This window comes from Trachinotus anak, unplaced genomic scaffold (assembly GCF_046630095.1).
Source record: "Trachinotus anak isolate AG129_WGS33_773 ecotype Australia unplaced genomic scaffold, CSIRO_AGI_Tana_v1 ptg000001l, whole genome shotgun sequence".
In the NCBI taxonomy this organism is placed as follows: domain Eukaryota; kingdom Metazoa; phylum Chordata; class Actinopteri; order Carangiformes; family Carangidae; genus Trachinotus; species Trachinotus anak.
The window spans coordinates 7,337,331-7,362,733 of NW_027273852.1; the positions used below are offsets into that span (position 1 = coordinate 7,337,331).

Here is a 25,403-nt window from a genome sequence, read left to right on the forward strand (position 1 = left end):
TTAAAACCAAAAGAGAAGGAGAAAGAGACAATTTTTTCGAAAGGGAGACCAAAAAATGCGCAGAGAGGCTGAGCATGTGTCAGTCTGTGCACATGCTTGTGTTTTTAAAGGCAGCACAATATTTTTGGGCTCAGGGAAATGTAGTGTGGGTTGTTTGCAGGGGGCTGAGAGAGAGAAGGGGTCTACATTTCCTTTGGAGAAACAATCTGTGTGTAATTATATATGTGCTGATTGTGTGCAGAGGAAGTGTGTACCCAGAATTAGGGGCTTGGGTCACGTTGCACGGATGGTGGGTGTGTGTGTCTGTCTCGGTGTGTGTGTGTCTGTGTGCGACTGTGTGCGCGAGCCATTTGTTTTACAGACGAGGGAAGGATGTGGACGAAGAGGAAGCTTCCTCCTCTCACAGACTTTACAGAGGCAGGCAGGGCTGCAGCTGTGGGATCCTTTGATTAGTGGAACATCTGGGACACACACACACACACACACACACACACACACACACACACACACACAGAGCCATTCAACCCTCACACCCACCCCCCACCCCTCCCTCATATAAGTAGTTGATCCTACAGGCCAGCAACAGATATTGCAATATCACAAAAACCCAGATTCACAGCTGGTTGGTTTTCTAGCCTGCTAACATGGTCAGAAAGATGTAATCTGATTATGTTTTTATAATGTCATGTCACTACTATATGTTCATTTCTTGTAAGCACTTTGGTAAAGGGGGGGGGGGGTATTATCTCTAGTCCCACAGAGATAATACCAACTTTGAAAAAAGTCTCCAGGAGCAAGGGAAGGGTTAACTAAACTCTTCCTCCTTCCTTCATAAGAGCAAGGAGGGGTGTGGCTTGCTATCTGGACACCAGCCACCATCCCTCCCCCTCATCCCTCCATCCCTCCTCTCCCTTCCTCTCCCCTCCCCTCCCTTCCCTCTCTGTGCCTTTCTGCCTGTGCACGTCAGTTGAGCTACCAACGCAGCAGCAGCAGCAGCAGCAGCAGTAGGGAAACGCTCAGGAAGGACGCCTGAACACAATGAGGCTCTGCAGCAGCGGCATTAGCAGCAACACTGCAGTCCCCGTGCCAGTTTTCCCCTCTGCTCTGCTCTGCAGTCCAGGAGAGTAGTTAGCCTGCTAGCCTCAGCTGCACCACAGCTTCCTCTGCAGTGGGCACAGGGGGCTGCCAACAGACAACAGGGGGCCTTCACATCTCTGTGGGCCCTCTTTTATACCTTTACCAAGAAGAGGAACTAACCCATCCTGTTTCCTTCCACCACCACCACCCCCTCACCCCACCCCCCCACCCCAACCTCCCTCTCTGTGTCTCTCTCTGTCTCTGTCACTTCTTGTCGGCCGTGGCGCTGCTCGTCCCGCAGGTGTTCTTGAAGGAGGCCCTGGAGCAAAGGCTGGAGAAGGAGAGGGAAGAGGTGCGGCGCAGGGCTGGCATGGTGATCCGCGCCCACATCCTCAGCTATGTGGCAAGGTGAGTGGTGGAGTGTGGAGGAGGGGTGAAGGGCTGAGTGGCAGCGACAGTTGTCAGTGTTTGTTTTGTAACAGAGGTGTACAGCCTGTGTATATGTTTGGGAGGGGAAGGGGGGGGGGGGTTATGTGCGTATGTGCATGCCTTCGCACATGTGTTCACCTTTTGGTGTGTGTGATGTGTGTTATCAGAGCAGAGGTTGCTTCACAGATTCTCTAGTGGATTGCAGGTGTACAGTTATACAGATGTGAATAAAAATAAGTGTTTTACACATGGGCCTGTTAAATCCTGCTGGCTCACCAGTGGGTCACTCATTATGAACTCATGCTGTGCAGCTAAACACTGTTCAAATCAACGGTCTAGGGATCCCGAAAAACTCCAGAAAAGTGCACCCTCACTTTATTAATGACGTTTCAGACCTGCAGATGCTCATCAGGTGACATTTTTCAGGTTGCATTTAATGTTGAAGATCCCCAGAACAAAACATTATTAATAGAGTGAGAACAAGTGATTGACAGTGTGCAGGATTATTTAGTTTTTTTCATAGTCAGAGTTTATGATCTGACACGCCTGTCTATAAAGAAGTGGAGAAAATGAATCTCAAGACATTTGGGATATTTCCATATAATGCAATGTGCAGCCATAAAAAACATAGTCTTGGGATTGAATGTGTGTATATTTGGTGTTTTATTTCTTCAAACAGTGAGGATTAAAATGATTTTAACCTTAGAGCTACTTCAGGAGAATAAAAAGGTTGGGTGTGGGATAAACTCTCTGCTCTGAACATTAAAAAGCCTCATGCACTTAACTAGTATATCTTGAAAAGACAGACCATGATGTACTGTTTATGCTCCTTAGCTGGAGAACTCTTTGAAAGACAGTGTCTTAATTGTCGTAATTTATTAGACCACTATCAGCAGTAAAGCTGATGTAGTCCTCTCAGCCTGAGCAGCAAGTCTTCCTCCTTTCCACTCCACCTGACGGACAGGATGTCAGTCACCATGGTGGTTTAAAAATCTGCACACGCAGACACCCCTAGGTATGTAATCTAGCTGTGCTCCACCTGCATGCTGCCATATATAAGGTCGCATACAGTCCTCTGAGAGGGTCCGCTGGGAGAGTATAATGGGACTGATGACAGCGTTCAGGTTGTGGGTTCCCTTCCCTTCAGAGCTGCTCATACTAAAGACAAAGGTCGGGGAAGTTCCCTAAAGACACAAGTAAAGCCTTTGTTTTATTATATGTAACATTATCTGTGCTCAGAGCCTGTCCTGAGACCAGTTGGAGGCCACCGAGTCATTATTGTGGAGACGAGGCTTTGCTAAGGGTCAGAGAGTCATAGCATTGTGTGTGGTCCTATGTAAGTCACGTGTATTTGTGTGTGCGTGTTTATATGTGTGTGTATTCAATGCATGTGCAGTGTGTGGGTGATGGGGTTTAGTCACAGGCCCAAACACAACAGCCCACATGGCCACAATGGAACAGCACAAGCTCATCAGACTCTAAACATTGCACAGTCCACAATGTACAGTGTGTTTATTTAAACAGAGAGTACCAGCGGGCGTTAGGAGGAGACCATGTGGTGCTGTGCAACGTCACAAACATGTTTGTGGTGACACACAATGTTCCAAGATAATGTTGGATTAAATATGCAACTGGACTTTAAACTGACTACAAATGTCTGTGTTTCATTCTCTCATCAGGAAACAGTATAAAAAGGTTCTGTCCAGCGTCGTCACCATCCAGAAGAACTACCGTGCTCACTTTTGGAGACGCGTCTTCCTGCGCCTGCGCTTGGCCACCATCGTCCTGCAGAAGCATCACAGAGGCCAGCTGGCCCGATCCCTCTATCGCCAGCTCAAGGAGGAGAAGCAGAAGCGAGAGGAAGAGGAGAGGAGGAGGAGGAGAGAGGAAGAAGAAGAGCAGAGAAGGCGCGTAGAGGAGGAGGAGAAGAGGAGGATGGAAGAGGAGAGGAGAAGGAGGGAAGAGGAGGAGGAGGAGAAACAGAGGCTGATGGACGAGGAGATGAAGAGGAGGGCGGATGAGGAGGAGTCGATGAGGAGGGAGGAGCTGAGACTGAAGGAGAAGGAGGAAGAGCAGCAAATGGCAGCTAAAGCAGACAAGAAAAGGTAGATTGTTATGTTCAAGGTGCAGATGACTTGGATCATCCCTTAATGTGCATTATCAGTCATCACTAATGCATTCTTGTTTTCTCTTCAGGAGCTCACTGCTTAATGGTGCTTGTCAGAAGGTAATTGATTTTTTTTTTTTTTTTTTTTGCATAATAACATAAAACGGTGTCAAAAAAGGCGTTCACATGACAAAGCACACATTATGAGATGTGAATATGGCGGCATCAACTGTTGCTTTCTATGTTGTCTTGTGCAGAAGGAACTGTCCCAGGCTCTGTCCTACAGTCACACCTCTGAGGAGGAGAGCCGTCAGATGGAGGAGATCCTGCGGCTGGAGAGGGAGATCGAGCGCCTGCAGAGGCAGCAGGAAGATGGCGTGTCCCTCCTTGGAGACGTCTCTCACGAGGAGCTACGCCAGATGAGGGATGCTGAGATCTACAGACTGGAGAAGGAAGCTTCCCGTGTTGCTACCGAGTTCCTGGAGCTGCTGGACTTCGGAGGTTTAGAGCCATCCCTCTCAAGTGAGGAGAACCTCCACGACCCAACTGAGTCCACCGCTCCTCTGGCTGAGGAGGAGGTAGACGAGGGTTTCCACGCTGAGGATGAGTGCATTCCCCTGCCTGACTTCCCTCCTCCAGCTGTGGTTCCTCTGGACAAGGAAGTATTCCAAAGTATTCCCCCTCCTCCGCCTGCCTTTGCAGAAGGACTAGTGGTCTCCCCCTCTTCAGCCTCTTCTCCTGCCCTGGGAAAGTTCTCCCAAGTTACCCCCAATGGACTGAGTCATACCCCTGTTCTCACAGGCTCTGAAACCCCAGGCCCTCCTCCTCCTCTTCTGCCTCCTCCTCCTCCCCCTCCTCCTGTGGTCACTAACGGGGAAAGGCAGCCATGCCAGAGCACCAGCAGGGGGTCAGTCTTTGAGCATGTGGGCGAGGAGCTGTCCCACTCAAACCTGCCAGACACAGAGTCGGACTATGACCAGGAGGAGTTTGAGGAGGCTCATGGGAGCTCAGGTGCTAGCACCAACGATGGCCATATCACAGATGAAGAGGTGCTGCGAAAATCCTCCTGCACCCAGAACAGCCTGGACTCTTTCAGAGGCAGCTCGGACTCGGTGAGAACTAACGGGCTAAGAGCCTTTCATGTTGAATTCTGCTGAGTTGCGACAGCTGGAAAATGTGCAGAGTTGCACCTGTTCATGATCTAGTTCAGCTGGTTAATCATTTGGGGCAACACCAGAGGTCCAGTGGAAGCACAGAAAATCCCCACTGGACAAGCCGGATGTCGTGTTTACACAGAAGTTAACTGATATACACTTGAAAAAAAGCAAACTTTAAATTTTTGGCTTCAAATTTTAGCCAGTTGCTTAATTTCCCATTTCAGATCTATCTTTAGCTGTTATTCACACATACACCGACACACACACACACACACACACACACACACACACACCTAGACTTCCTCTGGGTCTGTGCTTCCCACACACTGCCTCAACACAGATGGTGCCGAACTGAAAGTTCACTCTGCTCATGTGCAAGCCTGAATCCTCCCTCAACATATCAAAAGACTCAGCTCATGTTAGAATAACAGTGAAACACTGTTGCAGTTATTTGTTTTGGCTCATGCTGATGAACACGTGAATGTGTTCCCAGATACTGCAAGTCAAGCAGAGAGCTCAGGCCCAACACTGTCAGATCAGCAGAATGTCAAAAGGGAACAAGGAGCGTGTGTGTGTGTGTGTGTGTCTTTGCATGTGAAAGTGTGCTTGGTTTTGTATATACCAGTTTTATGGCTAGGTTGATTAACAAATAGTGACAACCAGGTCAGACAGATTTTGGACACTGATTTAAGTGCTTGAATTGCAAAATGACAACTTTGATTTCCTGTAATCTTCAGAAAATTAAAAAAAAATATACAGGTGTCAATATTGAAATATTTGTTATAGTTGTTGCTTATATAAATGGCTCATAATCATTTATAGTTTTTTTTTTTTTACTGTTTTTTACTGTAAAAGTGCCAAATGTTCTTATGAAGGACCTCTCTCATCATAACTGCTGGTGTTTGGGTTTCAGTTCATTGACAGTGATGAGGACAACGACGGCTATGTGGACACAGATGAGGAGGTTTCCAATGGGAGAGTGAATCTGCTGAATGGCAGCGGGCCTCCATACTTCCATGGCTACCTCTACATGAAGAGTAAGTGGCTTTACCAAATCACTGCCCAGCAGGCATGCACATAATGCATGCACAGCTGAACACAGCTTGTATGGTCATTTTGCCTGTTTTAGAAATGCCATACAGGCTTTTTGTTTGTTGTGCTGCTTGTATTGTGTCATATAACTTCGTTTTTTGGGGAAATTAAGTTTATTTTGGTTGTGTTTTGTTTCCTGGAGGATGCATGTGTATATGTGTGTCAGTGTCTGTGTGTAAGTCTCTGGGAGGTGTTAAACCTGTCTCTTTTTACTTCTCACATCATCCGGAGATTTCACATGAAATAATCTAATTCACCATCCTTTCTGTGTCTCTCTGCTCTCCGCACTTTTCACACTAAAAGGTGGTCTGATGATCCCGTGGCGTCGTCGCTGGTGCGTGCTCAAGGACGAGACCTTCATGTGGTTCCGGGCCAAGCAGGACTCCGTCAAATCCGGCTGGCTTTACAAGAAAGGAGGAGGGATGTCCACCTTGTCTCGGCGCAACTGGAAGATGCGCTGGTTCGTCCTGCGCGAGTCGAAGCTCATGTACTTTGAGAACGACACTGAAGAGAAGCTGAAAGGAACCATTGATGTCCGCACAGCCAAGTAAGACCCTGTTCTCAGTCGGTGGGGTTAAAAACCCTCCTCTCTTGTTTCTAATTTCTCAAGACAGAGAGCAATTATGGTCCACTAAGTTTTGGTTCACCCTTGGTCTCTCTCTAGGGATATAGTGGACAATCATGAGAAGGAAAATGCACTAAACATTGTGACTGAGGAGAGAACCTACCACATCTATGCAGAGTCCCCAGAAGATGCCAGGTATATCATATCCATATGTTGTATATCAACTAACTGTGGCTCTTTAATGAGTAGTGTTTACCTTGCCATCCTCTCTATGTAAGAATTATGTGTGGTAATGAAGTTCCCCCTTGTGGTTGCCAGTGGAAGTTCACGGTGTAATTTTCAATTATATGTTTGCTAACTTTTACTTCCCGAACTCCCTTTGACCCCCATCCAGTGGTTGGTTCAGTGTGCTGAGTCGGGTCCACAGCGCCAGTCCCGAGCAGCTCATGGAGATGCACCATGAACAGGCCAACCCAAAGAATGCAGTGGTTAGTGCTGTTTTACCTCTCTACTGCCTGGGCCCCAGCCTCAGCTCCATTTTTCACCAATAATGATGAAGCATGAAACCGAATCGGTATGATGATCCAGATCTGGACCATACAGAAATTTAAGCTGAAGAAGCAGAACACACACACACACTGGTGTGTCGTCGTTCACTTTTATGGATGTTAAACGATTAGAGTGTGGTTAATAGCATTTGCAGATGTGGAAATTAAATGAACTGGAAAACCAAATGAAGGGATGACAAAAATTCAAGCCACTTTACATAGAAACGACCATATGTCATGTTACCAATACACTAGTAGAGGAAACACCCTTTTTTCCCCCTTCAACTCACCCTCTTACTCCCCACACTCACAAGAATCCCATTCATCACGTAAGCCTATCTCTATCCCATTTTGAAGTAAATCATATTCAGTGATGCTTAGGCAGAGTTAATTAATTTTACATCAGTGTAATTCAACTTTCCAAATATTTGCTGTGACTGTAAAATACTAAAAAACCCACCATGAAATGTATTTGAAAATTGGCCAAAAGCTAATAACAGTATTTCTATTCCCCTCTTTTGTCCAGGGCACACTAGATGTGGGCTTGATTGATTCTGTTTGTGCATCAGACAACCCTGACAGGTAAGGAAACCTGACCTGTGTCTGATGTAAAAGTATTTAAACAACACTCCTGAAAGCATGTACTATAAATGTGGTGTAACAACGTGTGTGTGTGATGTGTTCTGTTTCCAGACCAAACTCGTTTGTGATCATCACGGCTAACCGGGTGATTCACTGCAACACAGACACACCTGAGGAGATGCATCACTGGATTGGCCTGCTGCAGAAATCTAAGGGAGACTCCAGGGTTGACGGACAGGAGTTCTTAGTCAGAGGTCAGTCAGCAGACGCACACACTCTGGGATTTTTATCACTTGGGAGTTGATTTATGTATTTACATATGCAGAAGGATACTTATTTTAGAGAGGGGAATATTAAAAACGAACACAACACATGACAAAAGGGGAAATGTAGTTTTATCTAAGAATACTTTTTATTGGGACTTGATGAGTAAATCATTTATTTATCTTCACAGGCTGGTTGCATAAAGAGATGAAGTCAGGAGCCAAAAGCACATCTCTGAAGCTGAAGAAGCGTTGGTTTGTTCTCACCAGTAACTCTCTGGACTATTACAAGTCATCAGAGCGCAGTGCCTCCAAACTGGGAACTCTGGTCCTCAACAGTCTCTGCTCTGTGGTGCAGCCTGATGAGAAGATCTTCAAGGACACTGGTCAGTTCATGGTCAACATTATTCTCAATTTACTTGAGCTTTGAAAAGTACAGTTAAGCTCTAGCCTCTTTAAAATCTGAAAAACCTCTGTGCAGTTTATTTAGGTCCTGTCTCTTTTTTTTTTTTTTTTTTTTTTTTTGCATTTTACAACATGTCAGCTTCTTCCAGGGAGTTACTTTGACTCTAATTTCCCCCTGGCTTTTTCACCCAGGTTATTGGAATATAATCGTCCATGGGCGAAAGCACTCTTACCGTCTTTACACCAAAATGCTGAATGAAGCCATGAGGTGGGCGAATGCCATACAGGGAGCAATAGACAGCAAAGTTCCTATTGAAACGCCAACACAGCAACTCATCAGGGACATCAAGGTATTAAAACAATCACCGTTCCTCCCTTTGTTGTGATCGGGTTGATAATGTCATGCTTACTAATTGTGAGATATTATGCTGCATGTGTTTCACTAAATGTGCTAACAATATTTTCAAAAAATAATTCTGCGTATCATTTGATGAACATATGGGCTTGTTATTATAACTCAAATTCTTTTCAGTCATGCAAACCTTTGGCAGGGACACACACTGTAGTAAAGTGAGGTACTTGTACTCACTGCATGTGTGCTGTGATCCTCTTTAAGTCTGAGCTGTGCCTGCTTAACTCTCTTCCTCATACACAGCTGTTTCCCACCTTTACTGCAACAATAATAATATTTAGCTGATATTGCTACTGTTGTTTTTCTAATCTGACTGAAATACAAAATTTCACCTATTGATGAATTCTCTACGTTTCTGTAAAGATAATTCCTGATGAGTTTACTCTAAGATTACTGATCCAGTTTGTTTGTCTTTTAAAAGGAGAGCAGTTTAAATGTGGAGGCTGTGGAGCAGACATACTGGAGGAACCCCATCCTGAGATATACCCAGCATCCTTTGCACTCCCCTCTTCTACCTCTGCCTTATGGAGATGTCAGCGTTCACTGTAAGTGCTCTGGGCTATAGCTACAGTTTGCATGCTGTTGCTATAGATTTCGGTTGGTTCTGATACATCTGCCTGTTGGGGGATACCAGATGAAGTGTTCTATATTTGAACATGTACCTTTATACATACATTTTTCAGTTCATGTAATTCTTATTTTATAAATGTCTATTTTAAGACATAAAATCTCATGAGCTGGAGAAAAGGGGGCTATTTTCTAAAAAAAACTAAAGCATTTCTAGCTAATTAATGGAACTTCAAGCAATACATATGAAAGTGCTCAAATGTAATTTTACCAGTTATTACTTAGGGAAAATATTTAAGTAAAGCAACTAGTTTGAAAATTAATTTTACCCCTCTCTGTCTCTCTCCCAGTGCAAAAGGAAAAGGGTTACACCAGCCTACAGGATGAGGCTGTGAAGATTTTTAACTCACTGCAGGAGATGGAGGCAGTGTCCGACCCTGTTCCAATCATCCAGGGAATCCTGCAGACCTGTCAAGACTTGAGGCCATTAAGAGATGAGGTTTACTGTCAGCTGATCAAACAAACCAATCACGTCCCACACCCCAACAGTCCTGCCAATCGCGCCCACTGGCATCTCCTGACCTGTATGAGCTGCACCTTTCTGCCCAGCCGAGGCATCTTACGCTACCTCAAGTTTCACCTCAAAAGGTGGGGGCCGCTTTTGGACACATGCCTTCATTCTTAACAATCCAGCTGGATCTGAAACTTCTACTTCACTGTATTTTTGTCCTTGGGTGTTTGCAGGATTAAGGAGCTGTTCCCTGGTACAGAGATTGAAATGTTTGCTCATTTCATCGGCGAGTCTCTGAAGAAAACCAAGACCAGAGAGTTTGTTCCCTCCCAGGAGGAAATCATGGCACTGCTTACCAGACAGGAAATGACAACCACAGTCTACTGCCATGGAGGAGGCTCCTGCAAGATCTCCATTAACTCACACACCACCGCTGGAGAGGTAAACAAGCTGTAGTGACTTCTAATACAGGGTCATTTGGTTGGCTATTTTAAATATCACTTTGCAAGATACAATATAAACTGACACAGTTTTCAAGTAGATATTATTTCTTATTCACATGAAGTGATTGTTGATATCTTGCCTCACTTTGTTTAGGTGGTTGAGAAGCTAATCAGAGGTCTGGCTATGGAGGACAGCAGGAACATGTTTGCTCTCTTCGAGCACAACAACACTATCGACAGAGCTGTGGAAAGCAGGGTCCTTGTGGCTGATGTTTTGGCTAAATTTGAAAGGTATGTTCCATGTGCGGAGATCATAAGGGTTATTTTCTGTCAGATACTGTGTTCGATAATGTACGTGTGATTTTGGTGTCTTGTTCCAACACCTGTAGAGGTACGTAGAAATATGTTTTCAGGACACGAGAATAAAAAAACACGTAAGTGACACGATTTCACTTTCCCACAGACTGGCTGGCAGCGAGGAAGCTGAGGATGAAGGCCAGTGGAAACTTTATTTCAAACTCTACTGCTTCCTGGATGTGGAGAGCATGCCTAAGGAAGGAGTGGAGTTTGCTTTCATGTTTGAGCAGGTGTGTTTTACTCCTCATGTTACACTTTATTGAGGGTTCTTTTAAGCACATGTTGCAGCTGGTGCTAATGTTGAGCTCTGTTGCTTCAGGCCCACGAGAGTCTGACCAGAGGCCACTTCCCTGCCCGTGAGGAGACCCTGCAGCACCTGGCTGCTCTGCGCCTGCAGTTTCTATACGGAGACAAAGCCCGGGTCACCTGGAGCCTGGAAAACATCTACCCTGTGGGCCGCCTGCGCAGTCGCATCCTGCAGTTCACCAAGGTGGGGGGAGCCTCGGGGTCAGGCCAAACTCTGGAGCGGCGCAGGACTAGCTTCCTGGATGGGACGCTGCGTCGGGGGTTGAAGACGGGTTCAATGAAGAAGCAGCGCATGGAGGAGGAGCAGATGTTGGAGATGTGGATCAAGGAGGAGATGTCTGCCACTCGAGCCAGCATCGTGGAGAAGTGGTCTCGCCTCAAGGCGCTGGATCAGCACCAAGCCATGCTCAAATACATGACCATCATTAAAGAGTGGCCTGGATATGGATCCACACTGTTTGATGTGGAGGTAGGTTTACTGGCACTTTAATCGTGACTTAAACACCATCAGGAATGCACCGATCTGACTTTTCCAGTACAGATTCAATACCAGTACTCTTTGTCTGTAACATCTAAAAACTAAGCTGGTTGCTCTTAACTTAATAAACTAAATAGATGTCAGAAACTCTAAGTTTTGCAATGACATTGATGAAAATATGTCACATCTGGCTGACTCCCAATCTGCAAAGTTGATCCTGACATTGATACGCAATCGCATGTTGAATAACACTAATGAGATCCTGTATTTATGTCTTTACAGTGCAAAGAAGGGGGCTTCCCTCACGATCTCTGGTTGAGTGTGAGTGCTGAGAATGTGTCTGTCTACAAGAGAGGGGAGCCCAAGCCTCTGGAGACATTCCCATATGAGCACATCATCTTCTTTGGCGCTCCGCAGCCCTGCACCTACAAGATCACTGTGGATGAGCGAGAAATGTTCTTTGAAACACCACAGGTACATATTTGTCTTTGTCCATCAGATCATAAATTACAGCAGCACCTACCGGTTTTGTAAAAAAAAAAAAAAAAAAGATCAAGATTATCATGCTCACAATTTGTTTTGTAGAAGTATTCTGATTATTTACATATTTGCATCTTTTACACTTGCAGTTTTGTTGAATTGTGTTTTTTGTTTTTTTTTTTCCTGACTGTGTTTCATCTGTACATTTCCAGGTTGGAGAGATCACAAAGATCATGAAAGCCTACATAAACATGATCGTGAAGAAGCGCTGCAGTGTGAAGTCTGTCTCCAGTTATGGAACCAACTGGATCAGGTGATTGACTGTACAGGACACAATATGGACTCAGCCACTGTGCAGCTGAACTAGACAGAGCAAGAATGGAGCAAAGATGTAGAAATCAGAAGAGGAACAAATCACTTTGATGGTGTCTCAGAGCTTTTGACTGGTTTCGTAGCAACGCAAACAGACTGCATCCAGAAAGATTCCTTTCTCAAGAGACACGAATATTTGATGATGTCTCTCTACCGATTGTGGCAAGTGTGGGAACAGTGACTCATCTGCACCATTTTAAGCTTTACAGTCGTCCTGAGTGTTGCCTCTCTCCATGCAGTCTCCAAACCTGTTACTCTCATCAGTTACACTGGTCGTTTTTCCCATGCTACTTGAAATGTAATTCAGGTATCGTTTAATGGATTTTATTTTAATATCCAGAGAAAGCTGAACAAAGCTCACAGGCTTTTTCCACCAAATATTTCAAATAATTCAAGTCACACATTCACAATATCCAAAAATAGTGAATTTCTTTCAAGCCTTTCTGCCCCAAATTGTGTAAGAGAATGTGTTGCAGTGGCAAACATCCACTGATTGTCTCTCGGCCCATTGTAATGAATGTTCTCATGAATGGAGATTCCCTCAGGTTAATATGTAATATAACTGTCATCATCCCAGGGAGATTATCTCCCTCATTTTGCCTTATTTAAGTTTTTATTGAAGCTATTTAATCTGGATTAATAGTGCAAATGTGGCCTTTCAGCAATGGAGTATACATTTTGGAGTGTTGAGTTTCTTGGTGAGTGGTAGTTCATGCTTCCTTGGGTGCATCTGCCACAAAATGCCTATTTTAAACAAAACAGAAAAAAGAAAAAGAAAATTTGCCTCCTATAAGTCAAATAGATGCAGCAGATAATGAAATCCAGTGTGAATAACCACTGCATCAGTGGAGATGCAACATCTGTAACCACTGCAGTAGAGTGTGTTCTCGAAAGGCACCAGTAGTAAATTCATTTGAACAGTTTGAGCTCCTAGAACAAGTACTCTGCATCGAGCTGACTTAATGTGTACTGAGTTGAGGTTATGTCTTTGAAACTTTTTGTAGTTGAAACTGATGTTCAAGGATGTGTTTTGAGAAGCAAGCATGGCATCGCCTGTCCAGTGTGTCTGTGTCTAAAGAGTGTATCTTTTTTCTTTTCAGTGATGTCAAAGGCCATGTGAGGGTGGGGTATTTATTTATTGAAGTGTCAATGAAATGGGAGAATAAGCTCAGAGAAGTGAACTGTGTGCTGGAAATGTAATGATGCAGTTTTGCTAGTACTTTGTTTTTCTATTATATGTGCGTTCAGGGACACAGAAATTCACAAGATTCAGAAACAGACTAGTTGTTCATAATTTAATATTGATTTTTCCCCATTTTTTTGCCCCGTTTCTGACCTTTTGTCAACACGACATAACCTAAGTGTGTTGCTCTCAGCACCCAACATATTCAGTTCCTTTTATTGTCTCGCTAACCAGCGGATATTTCCTCTCCCATGGCCACTGTAAATGAACAAGGATTCAAGCTTATGCCAATCAACCTACAGTATATTTCATAAGAATAATATGATCCAAACTTAATGAGCTTAGTATTTACCTCACATTGCATCACTGTCTTCCATTGCTCTCCAATCATACTCACTTAGGCGTTCTGGTCAGCTGCCGGCGGCCACACCAGAGACTGATCTTGCCATTGACGATGACTGTATTTCTGAGATTTCTGATTGTTTTGAAGAAGAAAAATCAGAAAATGTTTTATATCAGAATTTAAAGATGCTTTAATAAATTATTGTATTTCAAAATCTGCCTTGTGTCTGTCCCAAGTGTCTCCTAATCTGTCTTGTTTTATGTTGGACGATAGAAAATTTAGATGTGTCTAGCAACTCTGTGAATTTCAGCCTCCTGTGCATCAGGTGCCAAACATGAACACATTACTACAAACCTACCGTATAATGGCCGTATATCTTTCCACAAAACTATAGTAGGTGAGGATGAGTCATGACAAAGTGCCTATACATTGTTCTGTAAGTTGGAAAGTTGGTGTCTGTGAACACCAACCTTGAAAGTTGTAAAGGAAAAATGCATGATAATGTATGATAATGTCTGTAAATAGCTAACTCTAGCTCCAGATTCACCAGTCTGTGATTCGTTTAACTGGGTTAAATGGTAACAGATATTATGTTAAAATGGGATTTCACATGATGAAAAGGTCTGGGCTGGATATTGAATATATTTGTTTCTCTCATCTTTTTGTGCACCGCCATTTTGGATCAGTGGTGTGCATTTTAAGGAGAACAATCCAAGAGAGAGAAAAACTACAAGGCAGAGGCATTTTTCTTTGTTTCAGAAATAAATATCCTCTATACAGGGTTTATAAATCATATGATGCAATTAACAGTTAGTAATTGTTCACTAATGCTTTATATAAATTGCTAGTCATAGTTATTAGTATTATTTGTCTTAAACATAGTTTAATTGCTCTGACTTTCTGAATAGCCATCAATTCTGCTGTTACAGAAGGATTCCTAACAAGCTATCGCCACAAGTCAGTAAATCATCTTAAATTATGTACATTAATAAACAGTCTATCTGTAAAAGCCTGCGGTTGTACATGTTGATTAGTTATTAATAAATAAATGTGGGTCCAGATGCTTTGCTGCTCTTTCACAGTTGGGTGAATGGTCCAGTGGCCCTTGATCCTGAAGATTAAGTCAGAGTTCTCACAACCTGGCAACCCAAAAGATTATGATGAAGATGATGATGATGATGATGATTATATATTATGTTATATATTATTATATTATATTATATATATTATATATGATGATAGTAATAATAATAATAATAATAATAATTATTATTATTATTATTATTATTATTATTATTATTATTATTATTATTATTAATGTCGCAAGTCTGATATATGAATAATTTACGAACCATTCATAAAGTCGTTTTATTGAATTTATTGTTTGTCTGTACATGTGTCGGACATGTCCAACCATTCATAAAACATCAATAAAAAAAACACAGATGCAAAAACAAAACATTTGACTCTGCAGCTGTTTGATGACACCAGCGTCAGGAGCTCGTGACGTCACCCCCCCCCCCCCCCCCTCGGCCCACCCTCCACCCTGACTTGAGAAACCTCGGACCTTGTGAGTTATGTCTGTGCGGTCGATGGTCTTCACTCGCCTCACGATGTCCGGAGTTTGCGGAGCGTCCGTCGTCGCCGTTGTCTTCGTTCTCCTCGGTGTTAGTCTGAGCACCGAGGCGCAGACGTCGACTCCAGCTCCAGCCCCGGGTAAGTTTTCTCTGAGCTGCAGCTGACGGGCTTTTGTTTTGTTCAGCCAGAGGGAGTCAGGTCAGGAGGCTGTCACATGACTGCGACAAAAAGGATTGCCACTAATCATAGAAGTGAAGATAATCGTCCAGATTCGTGGTAATGTCTCATCTGTTTAAGGACATTTGATATATCCTGCAGAAAGCAAACTTTACCACAGTTTTCCTTCACTCAGAGTCAGAGTCAGTCTGAGCTGCTGTAAACTGTGTTGTTGCATACACTGCTGATGATTGGTTACTGTGGGCCGGAGATTGAACCCTAGTAAAATTCTATCAGATTTTCTTGTTTATCTTTTTTCCTATCATGTGAGTACATTTATAGACCTGCCTGAACCTACAAGCGGCCCTATAAACCCCAACACACTGTGACTAATCTCTGTTTCAGCTCCTTGTGCCTTGAAATTCAACACCAGTTGTGAAGAATGCCTGCAGAATGTGGCTGTAAGTCTCCAACGAATCAGCCATATACAAACACCGTAGCTGTCTTCAGTATTAGCAGTGATCTGTTGCTGTAAACACCAAAGATAAGATGCTTGTTGCTGTATTTGTTTGCAGTGTTTGTGGTGCATACCAACCAAACAATGCATTGACTACCCAGTGAGGAACGTCCTGCCCCCCAGCAGTGTGTGTCCTTTGACTGATGCACGATGGGGGGTCTGTTGGGGTAAGACTCTCCAAAGCTTAGGCCTCAGATAAATCTTAGTATGCCCTGTGGGTATTTGATATTTGGGTTTGATATCTGGGATATGTGTGGAGCAGAATCTATAGTATATGTATTTGTTAGAGTGACAACTATTGTGATCATTAATTAATTAAGTGGTTTTTTAAACAAAAATGCCAAACATGCTCTAGTTACAGCCGCTCACTCGTGAGGATTTGTCACTTTTCTCTTTGTTACTTGATAGTAAAGAGAATATTTTAAAGATCGTAAGGAGTTGTCACATAGAGCTGTAGGAATCTATGATGGGACTTTTTCCACTATTCTTTATGTTTTAGAGGTCAAAGAATTAATCGAATAATAAAAAGATAATTGACAGATTAGTCAGTAATAAAAATAATTGTAAATTACAGTCCTAGTTTTGGATAAAGAAATCTTATAATGAGAAGCCTCCACCTAAGCCATACTTAGTTAATAATGATTCACTTCCTAATTATGATGCTTAATCTTCACAGAAGCACCATAACCAACTTCAAACTGATTAAAATGTCATTGTTTACCAACACCCCAAACACCAAGTTGTTCACTTAAGTCTAACAGAGGAAACCGTTGTTATGTGTATTCACTGGATTTGAGCTTTTCAGGCTCATGAAGAGGCTAGATTTTTACCTTTTCCCTGTGTCTGCCTTTGATACAGTCAACTTCCAGATTCTGATCATCACCATGTCGGTGCTGGCTGGCATCATCATCATTGCCGTTCTTGTTTGCTGCTTCTGCTGCTGCAAGTGTGAAAGAATTGGGTAAGCATTAAGTCACACGAAGTGCTGGCTGTGAAATCTGGTTCAACATGGAAGGCGGAGGAGGAGGACGGGGAGCACAATGGGTTGTTTTTCTGCAAGGCAAGGCTGATACCGCCGTCTCCAAAAGCCTGCCAGAATTTGAGGCTGTGGTTAAGCTCTGAAAATAACTTTGCTCTTTCTATGAAGATGTGCTCTAAACTCTTCCAAAAACAAGTTGATTTAATATTGGGGTTTGTGGGATATATTTGATGAGATTATTCAACTGATTAACTGTAAGAACATCAGACTGAAGTCTCTCAAGCAAAGAGTAAAATTCTCGCCACTGTTGCAATATAAGCTTTCATTTTTTTCCCCCTTTTATTTATTCAGGGCAGCTTCACTGAGAGGCACCCTATATTTTACAGGAATGCCCAGGTCATATATACAGTTACACAAATTCTCACCTGGAGGCCGCGCAGTGCGGTCACAGTCTGAACCCAGATTTAATCCTGCCCGTCCAGGGATCAAACTGGCGACCTTCCAGTCGCGAGCTTGCTCCTCTAACCTTGAGGCCACCACTGCTCCTGCACAAACACGTTTGCACAAACATAACTATGATGAGTATTGATATAATTACATAATCTTATATTCCAGAAATAAGAGAGAGGATGCAAAGGTGGAGCGACAAACCCGTGCAAGGAAGGCCCGTCAGAAAGCGAGGTAAGTGAGTAGTGGTCAGACAATAGCCAATGTAAGTGTATACTATAGAAACCCTTATTATTTTGTCACTGTCTAACAACAATCTAATAACAATAACCATCAGCTAACATAATGGGGGGTCTCTTCAACGCTACACACTGTGACAAAAAAACATCCATTATGATAAAAGTTGCAACAAGAGGAAATTAAACTTTTCTCCCATGTCAGAAATGGTGCAGACAAAAAACTACTGGTCTTTCTGTGATGCGTTTTTAAGTGGCTGGCACATTTTAACCCCACTTCAATGTGAGCACAAACACCATGAATTACAATGAGATTTAATTAGTGGTTAAATGTTTTCATTTCGTTGAGTAATTGTCAAGTATGCATCCTTTCGGCATAGATTAGGAATTTAAGGTTGTTCAAATCAGTATGCACCTACTGCTAACCTGGGTTTTGGTAAATACTGTCAGTATATTACAGCTATACCTTGTGTTGACCCTTAATCCAGGATTCATGCAGTGTAGGCATGAGAACATCTGGTATTCCCTGTTGTCTAACAACTTGGCGTTGTTTCTCCCCATTACAGGAGAACAGAAATGCAGTTGAGGCATGATGAAATCAGGCAGAAATATGGTGAGACACATATCCTTTTTGTATGGTTTGAGTGGGTCGATGCATGTAAATTTGGAACATCAAAGAGGCTTATTTTGCCTAATGCTTAGTAGAGGAAAGAAAAGATAGATAAAATAAAATTGATATAATGAAATATGAGTAGATGAAGCAAGAGACTATTATAAAAGGTCTTTATCAATCAAAAGAAAGACTAAAGATGATGATGATAATAACAATAATAATAATAATAATGATCCAGTAGTGCCATCTACTGGAGAAAAACGACACCATATGTACCTGACACACATGAATTTAATTCCAAAATGTATGAACACAGTGATTTTTGTAAAATTGGAAAGACCAACAATTGTATTTAACCCTTAATTCCAAATGTATGTAACCATTAAAATACAACTCATCTGAATATTTCACTGTCCTGATTCTTTGGAGTGATGTGTTACTGTTGTTTAAACTGATCCTTTTTTTCCATTCTTCTTTTCAGGTCTGGCAAAGGATAATCCATACTCCCGTATGGATGACCATTAAGAAGAATCTCATTTCTGATTCCTTAAAAATATCCCTTTAGATGGTCTTATTGATGCCAGTAACATTGAGATAGCGTACAAGTAGCATATGATAAACTGTGATTATACAGATTGATTTCAGTGTTTCAGTGATGGCAAAAAAAAAAAAAAAAAAAAAAATCACCAAAATATTCTGAAATCATTTTGACTAAGTGTGCACTATTCCAAACATGGTCCATTCGCCTAATGTTTCATTTTTTTTATACATTTCGTATTAATATTTCTTCTGCCTTCATTTTGATGTGAATGTTTGTGCGAAAATCTGTTTAGTTAACTTGTTTTTCTGTCCACACAGGAAACGTAATAGATGTAATATCCACAACTCCATAGCTGATCAGTGCTTTTTTTTTTATAATCAGCAGTTTCACTTTCATTCTGAATTTGTACACTCTTTTACTGATTGTCATATCTAAAGTTCAACATTTATTTTTATATAAAAGTTCATTTGTAACATGTAACACATTTTACACAGTTATTTGCTATTTTCTCTTTTGATAAAAATCAGAATCAGAATAAGATTCTGAACTTTACTGGATAAAAGAAATGTGTGTTCTTGAATTACAGGGGAAACATTTGATTCTTGTGCAGCTGTTGTTAAAAACAAATTGTGCCTATACATTTCCAAATTAAATGAATAAAACTGAAAAGGTTTTTGTGACTTTGAATTTTACTTAAAATATAATAAAACCAAATTCACAATTTCCCCAAATTGCCAAACCAACCCCACCCAAACCCAAATACAGGAACAAGAGGGGTCAACCAAAGTACAAAATGGCTTTTTGGAAAAAAAGCCCCAAAAAACCAAAAGAAATGCATACGCCATCTTGTAGAAATATATTTCTGGCCTGTCATTGACATATCTGACATTCTTTCATATGCATCAACCTTCCCTAAAGCTGTCATCTAATCCTGGAGAAGAGGAGCCCCATGCCTGTTTCAGTTCCCGAGAAGAATTTGCTATTAAATCATTATAGCCTACTGGCCCAGGCCCACAGACATGTTGGATTTTGCAGCATGTCTACAGAACATACAGGATATTTTAAACCAAGTCTACATAATCTACTGTCATTGTGATGGTGTGAATTGAATTAGCCAAATTTCAAACATTTTTTGACTTGACTTTCCTTTCAAAAGTTGTTTTAGATTTCATCCCCTGAATGATAAGTGTTTATTTTAATAAATTGAATATTGACAACATCTGCTTTTGTTGACTGCAGATATATATATATATATATATATATATATATATAGATAGATAGATAGGTATATATACATTACAATCATATCTAGTTGATAAGTTTGTTGTGTTTCTGCCTCCCTTTGCAATGGATTTGGTTTAGCTACAGGTTGAATTTTGAACCCACCCCCCACCCCCCGGCCTGGACTAAAGAGTTGGTTCACAGAATTTCGCCCACTCGCGGGAGCGCGCAAAATTAGCTTGCGCGCTCCCGTATCCGCGGCCCCGATGCAAAGTGAAACACGTGACCGTTTTGGTCGAATCACATTTTAAATCCCAGGTCCAAACGAAAGAGCCGGAGGAGCCGATAACCCGCTTCACCGTTAACCGTCGGTGCCCACATTATTAACAAGTCCCTGGGAAATAGCAACATGTCCGAAGAAAAGCCAAAGGTCAGTGCTGTGTTTCTTCGAAGGAGGCGCCGTGTGTGTGTGTGTGTTTGCAGTTATGTGCTTATGATGCTAGTCGCAAGTTAACGTTAGCACACTCTGCTAAGCTAGCCCGCTTCTAGGCTAAAGATACCGCATTTGAGCGGGTAGATGGAGAAAACAAAGGTTCACCAATTTGCGGATGTTTTGGATTTAGGCGCACGGGATTTTTTTGGTGTTTGTGGTGCTCCTCCAATAACAACCTCCGCTTCTATCACTCGTTAGTTTTTCACCGTTTAATTAAGCAGTGCTTGCTAATGTTGTTTGGCAGAGATTGCCAGTGAAATGAATGATTTGTTATCCCTTTCGTTTGCGCCATTGTGGCTCTCTGCGCCAGTTTGAGCACGGACTAGCTTGCTATGCTAACCTCCGACATGAATGTTCAACGTTACGTGTGCGGTGTTTTGGATGAAACCTGTCGTCAGGACCAAGCTCTTGTGAATATAGCTGGCTTAAGCTAGCTGGCCACTTGAGGTAGCTGCTGTTGTATTTAGATTAACGTTGCATTACCGGACGCCGGTGTGTTGCTGCTGCTGATTGCGGTTTTTGTTGCAGGAAGGAGTGAAGACGGAGAATGACCACATTAACCTGAAGGTAGCTGGTCAGGACGGGTCAGTCGTACAGTTCAAAATCAAGAGGCATACTCCGCTCAGCAAACTAATGAAGGCATACTGCGAAAGACAGGTAAATTCATACTTTAAAACTGAAACTGAAACCTCGCATTCCCTGTGCTAACTTTGCACTTTGAAATTCGTGTGTAATAAACAATTTATGTTTATATTGATTTGTTAACAGTGAATTGGGCCCAAAATGTCAATAACATGATCTCTCTGTGTGTGTTCTGTCTTTTACAGGGGTTGTCAATTCGTCAGATAAGGTTTAGGTTTGATGGTCAGCCAATTAATGAAACGGATACACCTGCACAGGTTGGTGAGACATTATATATATATTTATATAATGCTGTAGTAAAAACGTATGTAGTCTTATCATGTAGGTAATTGGATTGTAGAGTTTTGAAGGTACACAGTAAGTACATTTGTGTTTTATTAAAGTCAATAGTCAGTCATGTTTAAATGTTATTTTTTTAAACCAAAATAGATTAGTGTGTTTACAGTACACTGCGTTACAAAACTTTGGCATTCACCTTAAAAGCCATATATTTATTACTGTTGACCTGTTTGTTTACATTTAGTCAGGCTGTTAGTTGAAAACTTATTTATTCAATGATTAGTACTGTAATAGCCTCCCCATATAACTCAGACTATCCCTGAATATACTGAGCTACCTGCTTGCTCTAATGAAGAGTTAAATAGTTAGTATAGAACAGGGGTGGGCAACCCGCGGCTCTGGGGCCGCATGTGGCTCTTTCATCCCTCTGCTGCGGCCCTCTGTGGCTTTGGAAAATAAATAATGAGTATTTAATTTAAATTTATTTTATTTTAGTTCGTTAGTATTTTAAATGTTATCCTAAATTTGAAGATTATGGTGATCTTGTAACATTAAAATAAAACGTGTTTAATTTTTTGTCGCTCGAAATATGCGTCACAACCATGGATGTGGGACACCCGCCGGCACCTGATTTATTGAGCTTTTTGACCCCCGGTAGGCCAAGCATGGATAAATCCAAGAAAAGAAAAGTTTTTGAAGAAAACAGAACATTTAATGCTACGTGGGCAGATTCATTTGCTTTCACTGCTGACAAGGGGAACTCGAATAGACATTGAGTGTTTTATTTGAAAGTAACCTTCAACCCAGCGTCTTTTTTTTCGGAGTTCAAAATGTTTTTGTTGCGAGCAGAAATAAAATTTCGTTTTCTCTGTAGCAGGTCATTGATTTCATAAATGCAACACACTATAGTACCATAAAGGTAAAAAACAATATATGCAGTGTTATCTTCATTTTAGATGTCAAAAGCTGTTTGTGGCTCTCAGTGTTTTCTTTTCTGTGGGAAACGGGTCCAAATGGCTCTTTGAGTGTTTAAGGTTGCCGACCCCTGGTATAGAATTACTCATTTTCCTCACAGCCCACCGTTTGCTCTTACATAATTGCAGTTTTAATGTTCACTAAGTGATTTGCAGGGCTATGTGACCATATCACTGTTACTGTCAGCACAGTGGAGATTTAAAAAAAAAAACAACACATTGTACCTGTTATGTTGATTTTCAACAGCAGTCTTTTGTGTCACTGTAAGTAGATAAATCAGTACCAGCCTTTTGCACCTGGACATCACAGTGTTTGTCCTCCATTTGGTCTCACTGGGCTTAAATGTTTTATGTAGTATTTGTACACCAAACTTATGTTCAGTGTTATGTTTACCAAAATACAGAACCAACATTTCACCTTGTTTCAGAGTTTCCCTCGTTCCTAATTTTACTGCTTTCTCTTTGACACTCCCCTGCTTAAAGAGTAGCTTGTCTCCCTTCTCAGCCATAGAACCTTGTAGTTCCTGAGTGTCAGTGGGCCTGTTGGTGGCCTCTCACACAGCCCTTCAGTTTCTCAGGCTTGGACTCTTTCTCGTATGCTTCCCTGGTTGATACTTGTCAGTAACTGTGTCACAGATCGGTTAAGAATACTGCTTGTCTACTTGATCAAGTTTGGGCAGGAAATTGAACAACCAGATGTTTGGGCCTTGCAGGTACAACTAATGAATTGAACTGAAAAAATGACATGTCATACCCCAATGAAAGTTGGCAGCGCCAGTGATGATTCAGTGCATCTTAGTAAAAGGAATGAATACTTGTGCACTTGTGTGTCTGTATATACAATGGCTTCAAAAAGTATTCAGACCCCTCCTTTTTTGGCATACTTTATTGTGTTATAGACTTAATTAATAAAATTTCCATTTTTGCCCATCAGCAGCACTGAATCAATCCTGCTACACCAGCAGGAGTATTGAGTGTAGATTGTTGGTCAAAATGGTAAATCTACAACATAATGTGTGGAAAAAGTGAAGGGGTCTATATACATAATGAAGCCACTGCATATGTTGGATCAACTACAGTGTTTCCACTCACATTTTTTTTTCTGTTGATCAGTGTCACATTGTTTTTTTTGTAGTAAAATGATCAATTCAGATTGAATTCAGAGGAGGTTTAATACATTTTGTATGAAATTTTTAAAAACCAAACTCAAAGAAGAATTTTTTGTACCAATGTTTGATGTATCCTTTGTATATCTGAAGGTTTGAAAGGGTTTCAGGTGGCAATAGATACTATTTTTTCAATGGCTTACTGTGAGAGATATAGAAATGTCTTTAACGAACCCCTTTTTTTCATTCAGCAGATAGTTCAAATGTTAAATGCTGTCAGAAATGAGCCTAAATGAATTGGCCTAAAAATAGCAAATTTAAATGAACAAAAAACAATCATGTGCTATGAACTCATTTTAAAAGCCCCATATCCAATAAAATGAATATTATGCATAATTAAAAATGCTGTAAAATAGATTAAATCAATTTCTATTGTTGAATGACTAAAGTGTTAATTGCTTTGCTCTTACAGCTGGAGATGGAGGATGAAGACACTATTGATGTATTTCAACAACAGACAGGAGGCATCTGCTCTTAAGTGGACCGTACTCTTGGAAGAACATCCACATCATTTTGTCATGTTGTATTTGTTTATTTCTGTTTTTACTTATTTCTTTTTTTTTCCACTGTGCTTTGCTAAATGTCAGGCTGTTCACAACATAAAGGAAGGGTGGTGTTTTTTTTTTTTGGTGGGGGTTGGGGGGGGGGGGGGTTAATTGGAAGTCAAATCATGACTTTGAGATGCAGGGTCATTTTTTAAGATGTTTTATTTACATAAATGGATGATTAGAAATTGTCCAAGGAAGAGACACATCTCAAATCAGATATGGCTTGTAATTAAAGAAAAAACCCGTTCTTTTGATGTTGCGATGACATCCTGCATGTCTCATGAATCGTAAGCTAAAGTACATGCCAAAATCTTTGTTATTTTTTCATCTTTTTTGTTTTCTTTGGACTTCTTTTTTGTTTTCTGTTGTAAGCATTCAAACGGGCTCATTTTAATTCATGTACTTGATGAAAACTGCTGCATGTGAACCATTTGTTAATTGCTCCATTGATCAGAAAGGCGTAACATTTTTCTTATGTAACACACTTTTAGTGTGTTTTTTTTTTTTGTTTGTTTTTTTTTTAAAAAGAAACATTTAAATTATCTTAATGTATCCATACCCACCTTACATTTTACAGTTGCTATGAAAAAATGCTTGTGCTGAGAAATATCAATATGAATGGTTTACCTCAATACTGTCACACTCAACGCAGAATTAACTGAATGGTAAATAAAGTACAGTAATGTTTCTGGACCAAAAATTCTAAATGAATAGTGTTCTTTTATAAAAAGGGTTTGGTTGTCATGAGATGTAGATGTAAAAGGTTACTGTCACTCTGTAACCGTGGTCTTTCCCCACTTTTTCAGGACCTTTAGCAGTCTAGAAATGTTTCATCTAAAGCTATATATTTCACTATTGAATATTGAGTCAATGCTGTGTTTCCAATTTGAATACATTTGTGTCAAATCTATCCATATAATCAACAGATTAGTTTGTTGGACTTGTGTGTCGCTAGAAATCTTGTAAGAATGTCCACCTTCATTTTAAAAGTTAACATTTGCTAGATTTGCAGGGTGACATTGGCAGATATTTCACCTTTTCTTTCTTTTTCTTTTCTTTTTTTTACTTGTACATTATTTGTTGTCCCTATACTGTATACAATAAATATAGTTTGATACTCAGCCTCTTGAAGTATATATTAGCATCCATTTGTGTGGACCTGCTGTAAAATTACTCTTTTAGCTATGCCTCACTACACAAAGCAGGGCAAATGTTTTAAAATATACAGCTCTTGGGTGTAAATGACTATGCAGCTATAAAAAGGCCTCTGGTAGAGGAAGCACTGCAGGCTGAGTGTTGTTCCAATACTGAGTTGTGGTTTGACCAGTGGCAGCTG

General features: G+C 41.2%; 3 protein-coding genes across 3 annotated transcripts in view; all 3 read left to right on the forward strand.

Moving 5' to 3' along the window:
- Positions 1 to 13,895, forward strand: part of myo10l3 (myosin X, like 3) — a 54,618-nt gene extending 40,723 nt beyond the window's left edge. The window contains exons 22-41 of the mRNA XM_071468628.1: positions 1,379 to 1,485; positions 3,186 to 3,611; positions 3,703 to 3,733; positions 3,871 to 4,725; positions 5,684 to 5,807; positions 6,166 to 6,409; positions 6,527 to 6,622; positions 6,822 to 6,915; positions 7,502 to 7,557; positions 7,669 to 7,811; positions 8,012 to 8,206; positions 8,418 to 8,575; positions 9,059 to 9,182; positions 9,555 to 9,852; positions 9,949 to 10,156; positions 10,313 to 10,449; positions 10,622 to 10,745; positions 10,835 to 11,290; positions 11,582 to 11,773; positions 11,992 to 13,895. Coding sequence (XP_071324729.1) covers positions 1,379 to 1,485; positions 3,186 to 3,611; positions 3,703 to 3,733; positions 3,871 to 4,725; positions 5,684 to 5,807; positions 6,166 to 6,409; positions 6,527 to 6,622; positions 6,822 to 6,915; positions 7,502 to 7,557; positions 7,669 to 7,811; positions 8,012 to 8,206; positions 8,418 to 8,575; positions 9,059 to 9,182; positions 9,555 to 9,852; positions 9,949 to 10,156; positions 10,313 to 10,449; positions 10,622 to 10,745; positions 10,835 to 11,290; positions 11,582 to 11,773; positions 11,992 to 12,096 — 4,173 coding nt within the window. The 3' untranslated portion in view covers positions 12,097 to 13,895. The remainder of the gene's footprint in view (positions 1 to 1,378; positions 1,486 to 3,185; positions 3,612 to 3,702; positions 3,734 to 3,870; positions 4,726 to 5,683; positions 5,808 to 6,165; positions 6,410 to 6,526; positions 6,623 to 6,821; positions 6,916 to 7,501; positions 7,558 to 7,668; positions 7,812 to 8,011; positions 8,207 to 8,417; positions 8,576 to 9,058; positions 9,183 to 9,554; positions 9,853 to 9,948; positions 10,157 to 10,312; positions 10,450 to 10,621; positions 10,746 to 10,834; positions 11,291 to 11,581; positions 11,774 to 11,991) is intronic.
- Positions 13,896 to 15,254: 1,359 nt separating this feature from the next.
- pttg1ipb (PTTG1 interacting protein b) lies at positions 15,255 to 19,417 on the forward strand. The gene is made up of 7 exons (XM_071468762.1): positions 15,255 to 15,393; positions 15,817 to 15,872; positions 15,987 to 16,095; positions 16,787 to 16,889; positions 17,523 to 17,588; positions 18,157 to 18,203; positions 18,685 to 19,417. Exons 1-7 carry the CDS (start codon positions 15,255 to 15,257, stop codon positions 18,726 to 18,728), a joined length of 564 nt encoding a protein of 187 aa, XP_071324863.1. The 3' UTR covers positions 18,729 to 19,417.
- An 818-nt stretch (positions 19,418 to 20,235) lies between these two features.
- sumo3b (small ubiquitin like modifier 3b) lies at positions 20,236 to 24,585 on the forward strand. Its single transcript, XM_071468889.1, has 4 exons — positions 20,236 to 20,395; positions 20,987 to 21,115; positions 21,286 to 21,357; positions 23,932 to 24,585. Exons 1-4 carry the CDS (start codon positions 20,375 to 20,377, stop codon positions 23,995 to 23,997), a joined length of 288 nt encoding a protein of 95 aa, XP_071324990.1. The 5' UTR covers positions 20,236 to 20,374; the 3' UTR covers positions 23,998 to 24,585.
- The last annotated feature ends 818 nt before the right edge of the window (positions 24,586 to 25,403 follow it).

What these genes read in the sequence shown, in the direction of transcription:
- pttg1ipb (XM_071468762.1), top strand. Translation starts at nt 15,255, where the DNA reads ATGTCTGTGCGGTCGATGGTCTTCACTCGCCTCACGATGTCCGGAGTT. An exon ending in GACTCCAGCTCCAGCCCCGG is followed by an intron (nt 15,394 to 15,816) that starts GTAAGTTTTCTC and finishes TCTCTGTTTCAG; the next exon opens with CTCCTTGTGCCTTGAAATTC. An exon ending in AAGGCCCGTCAGAAAGCGAG is followed by an intron (nt 17,589 to 18,156) that starts GTAAGTGAGTAG and finishes TCCCCATTACAG; the next exon opens with GAGAACAGAAATGCAGTTGA.
- sumo3b (XM_071468889.1), top strand. Translation starts at nt 20,375, where the DNA reads ATGTCCGAAGAAAAGCCAAAG. An exon ending in TGTCCGAAGAAAAGCCAAAG is followed by an intron (nt 20,396 to 20,986) that starts GTCAGTGCTGTG and finishes TTTTTGTTGCAG; the next exon opens with GAAGGAGTGAAGACGGAGAA. An exon ending in AGGCATACTGCGAAAGACAG is followed by an intron (nt 21,116 to 21,285) that starts GTAAATTCATAC and finishes TGTCTTTTACAG; the next exon opens with GGGTTGTCAATTCGTCAGAT.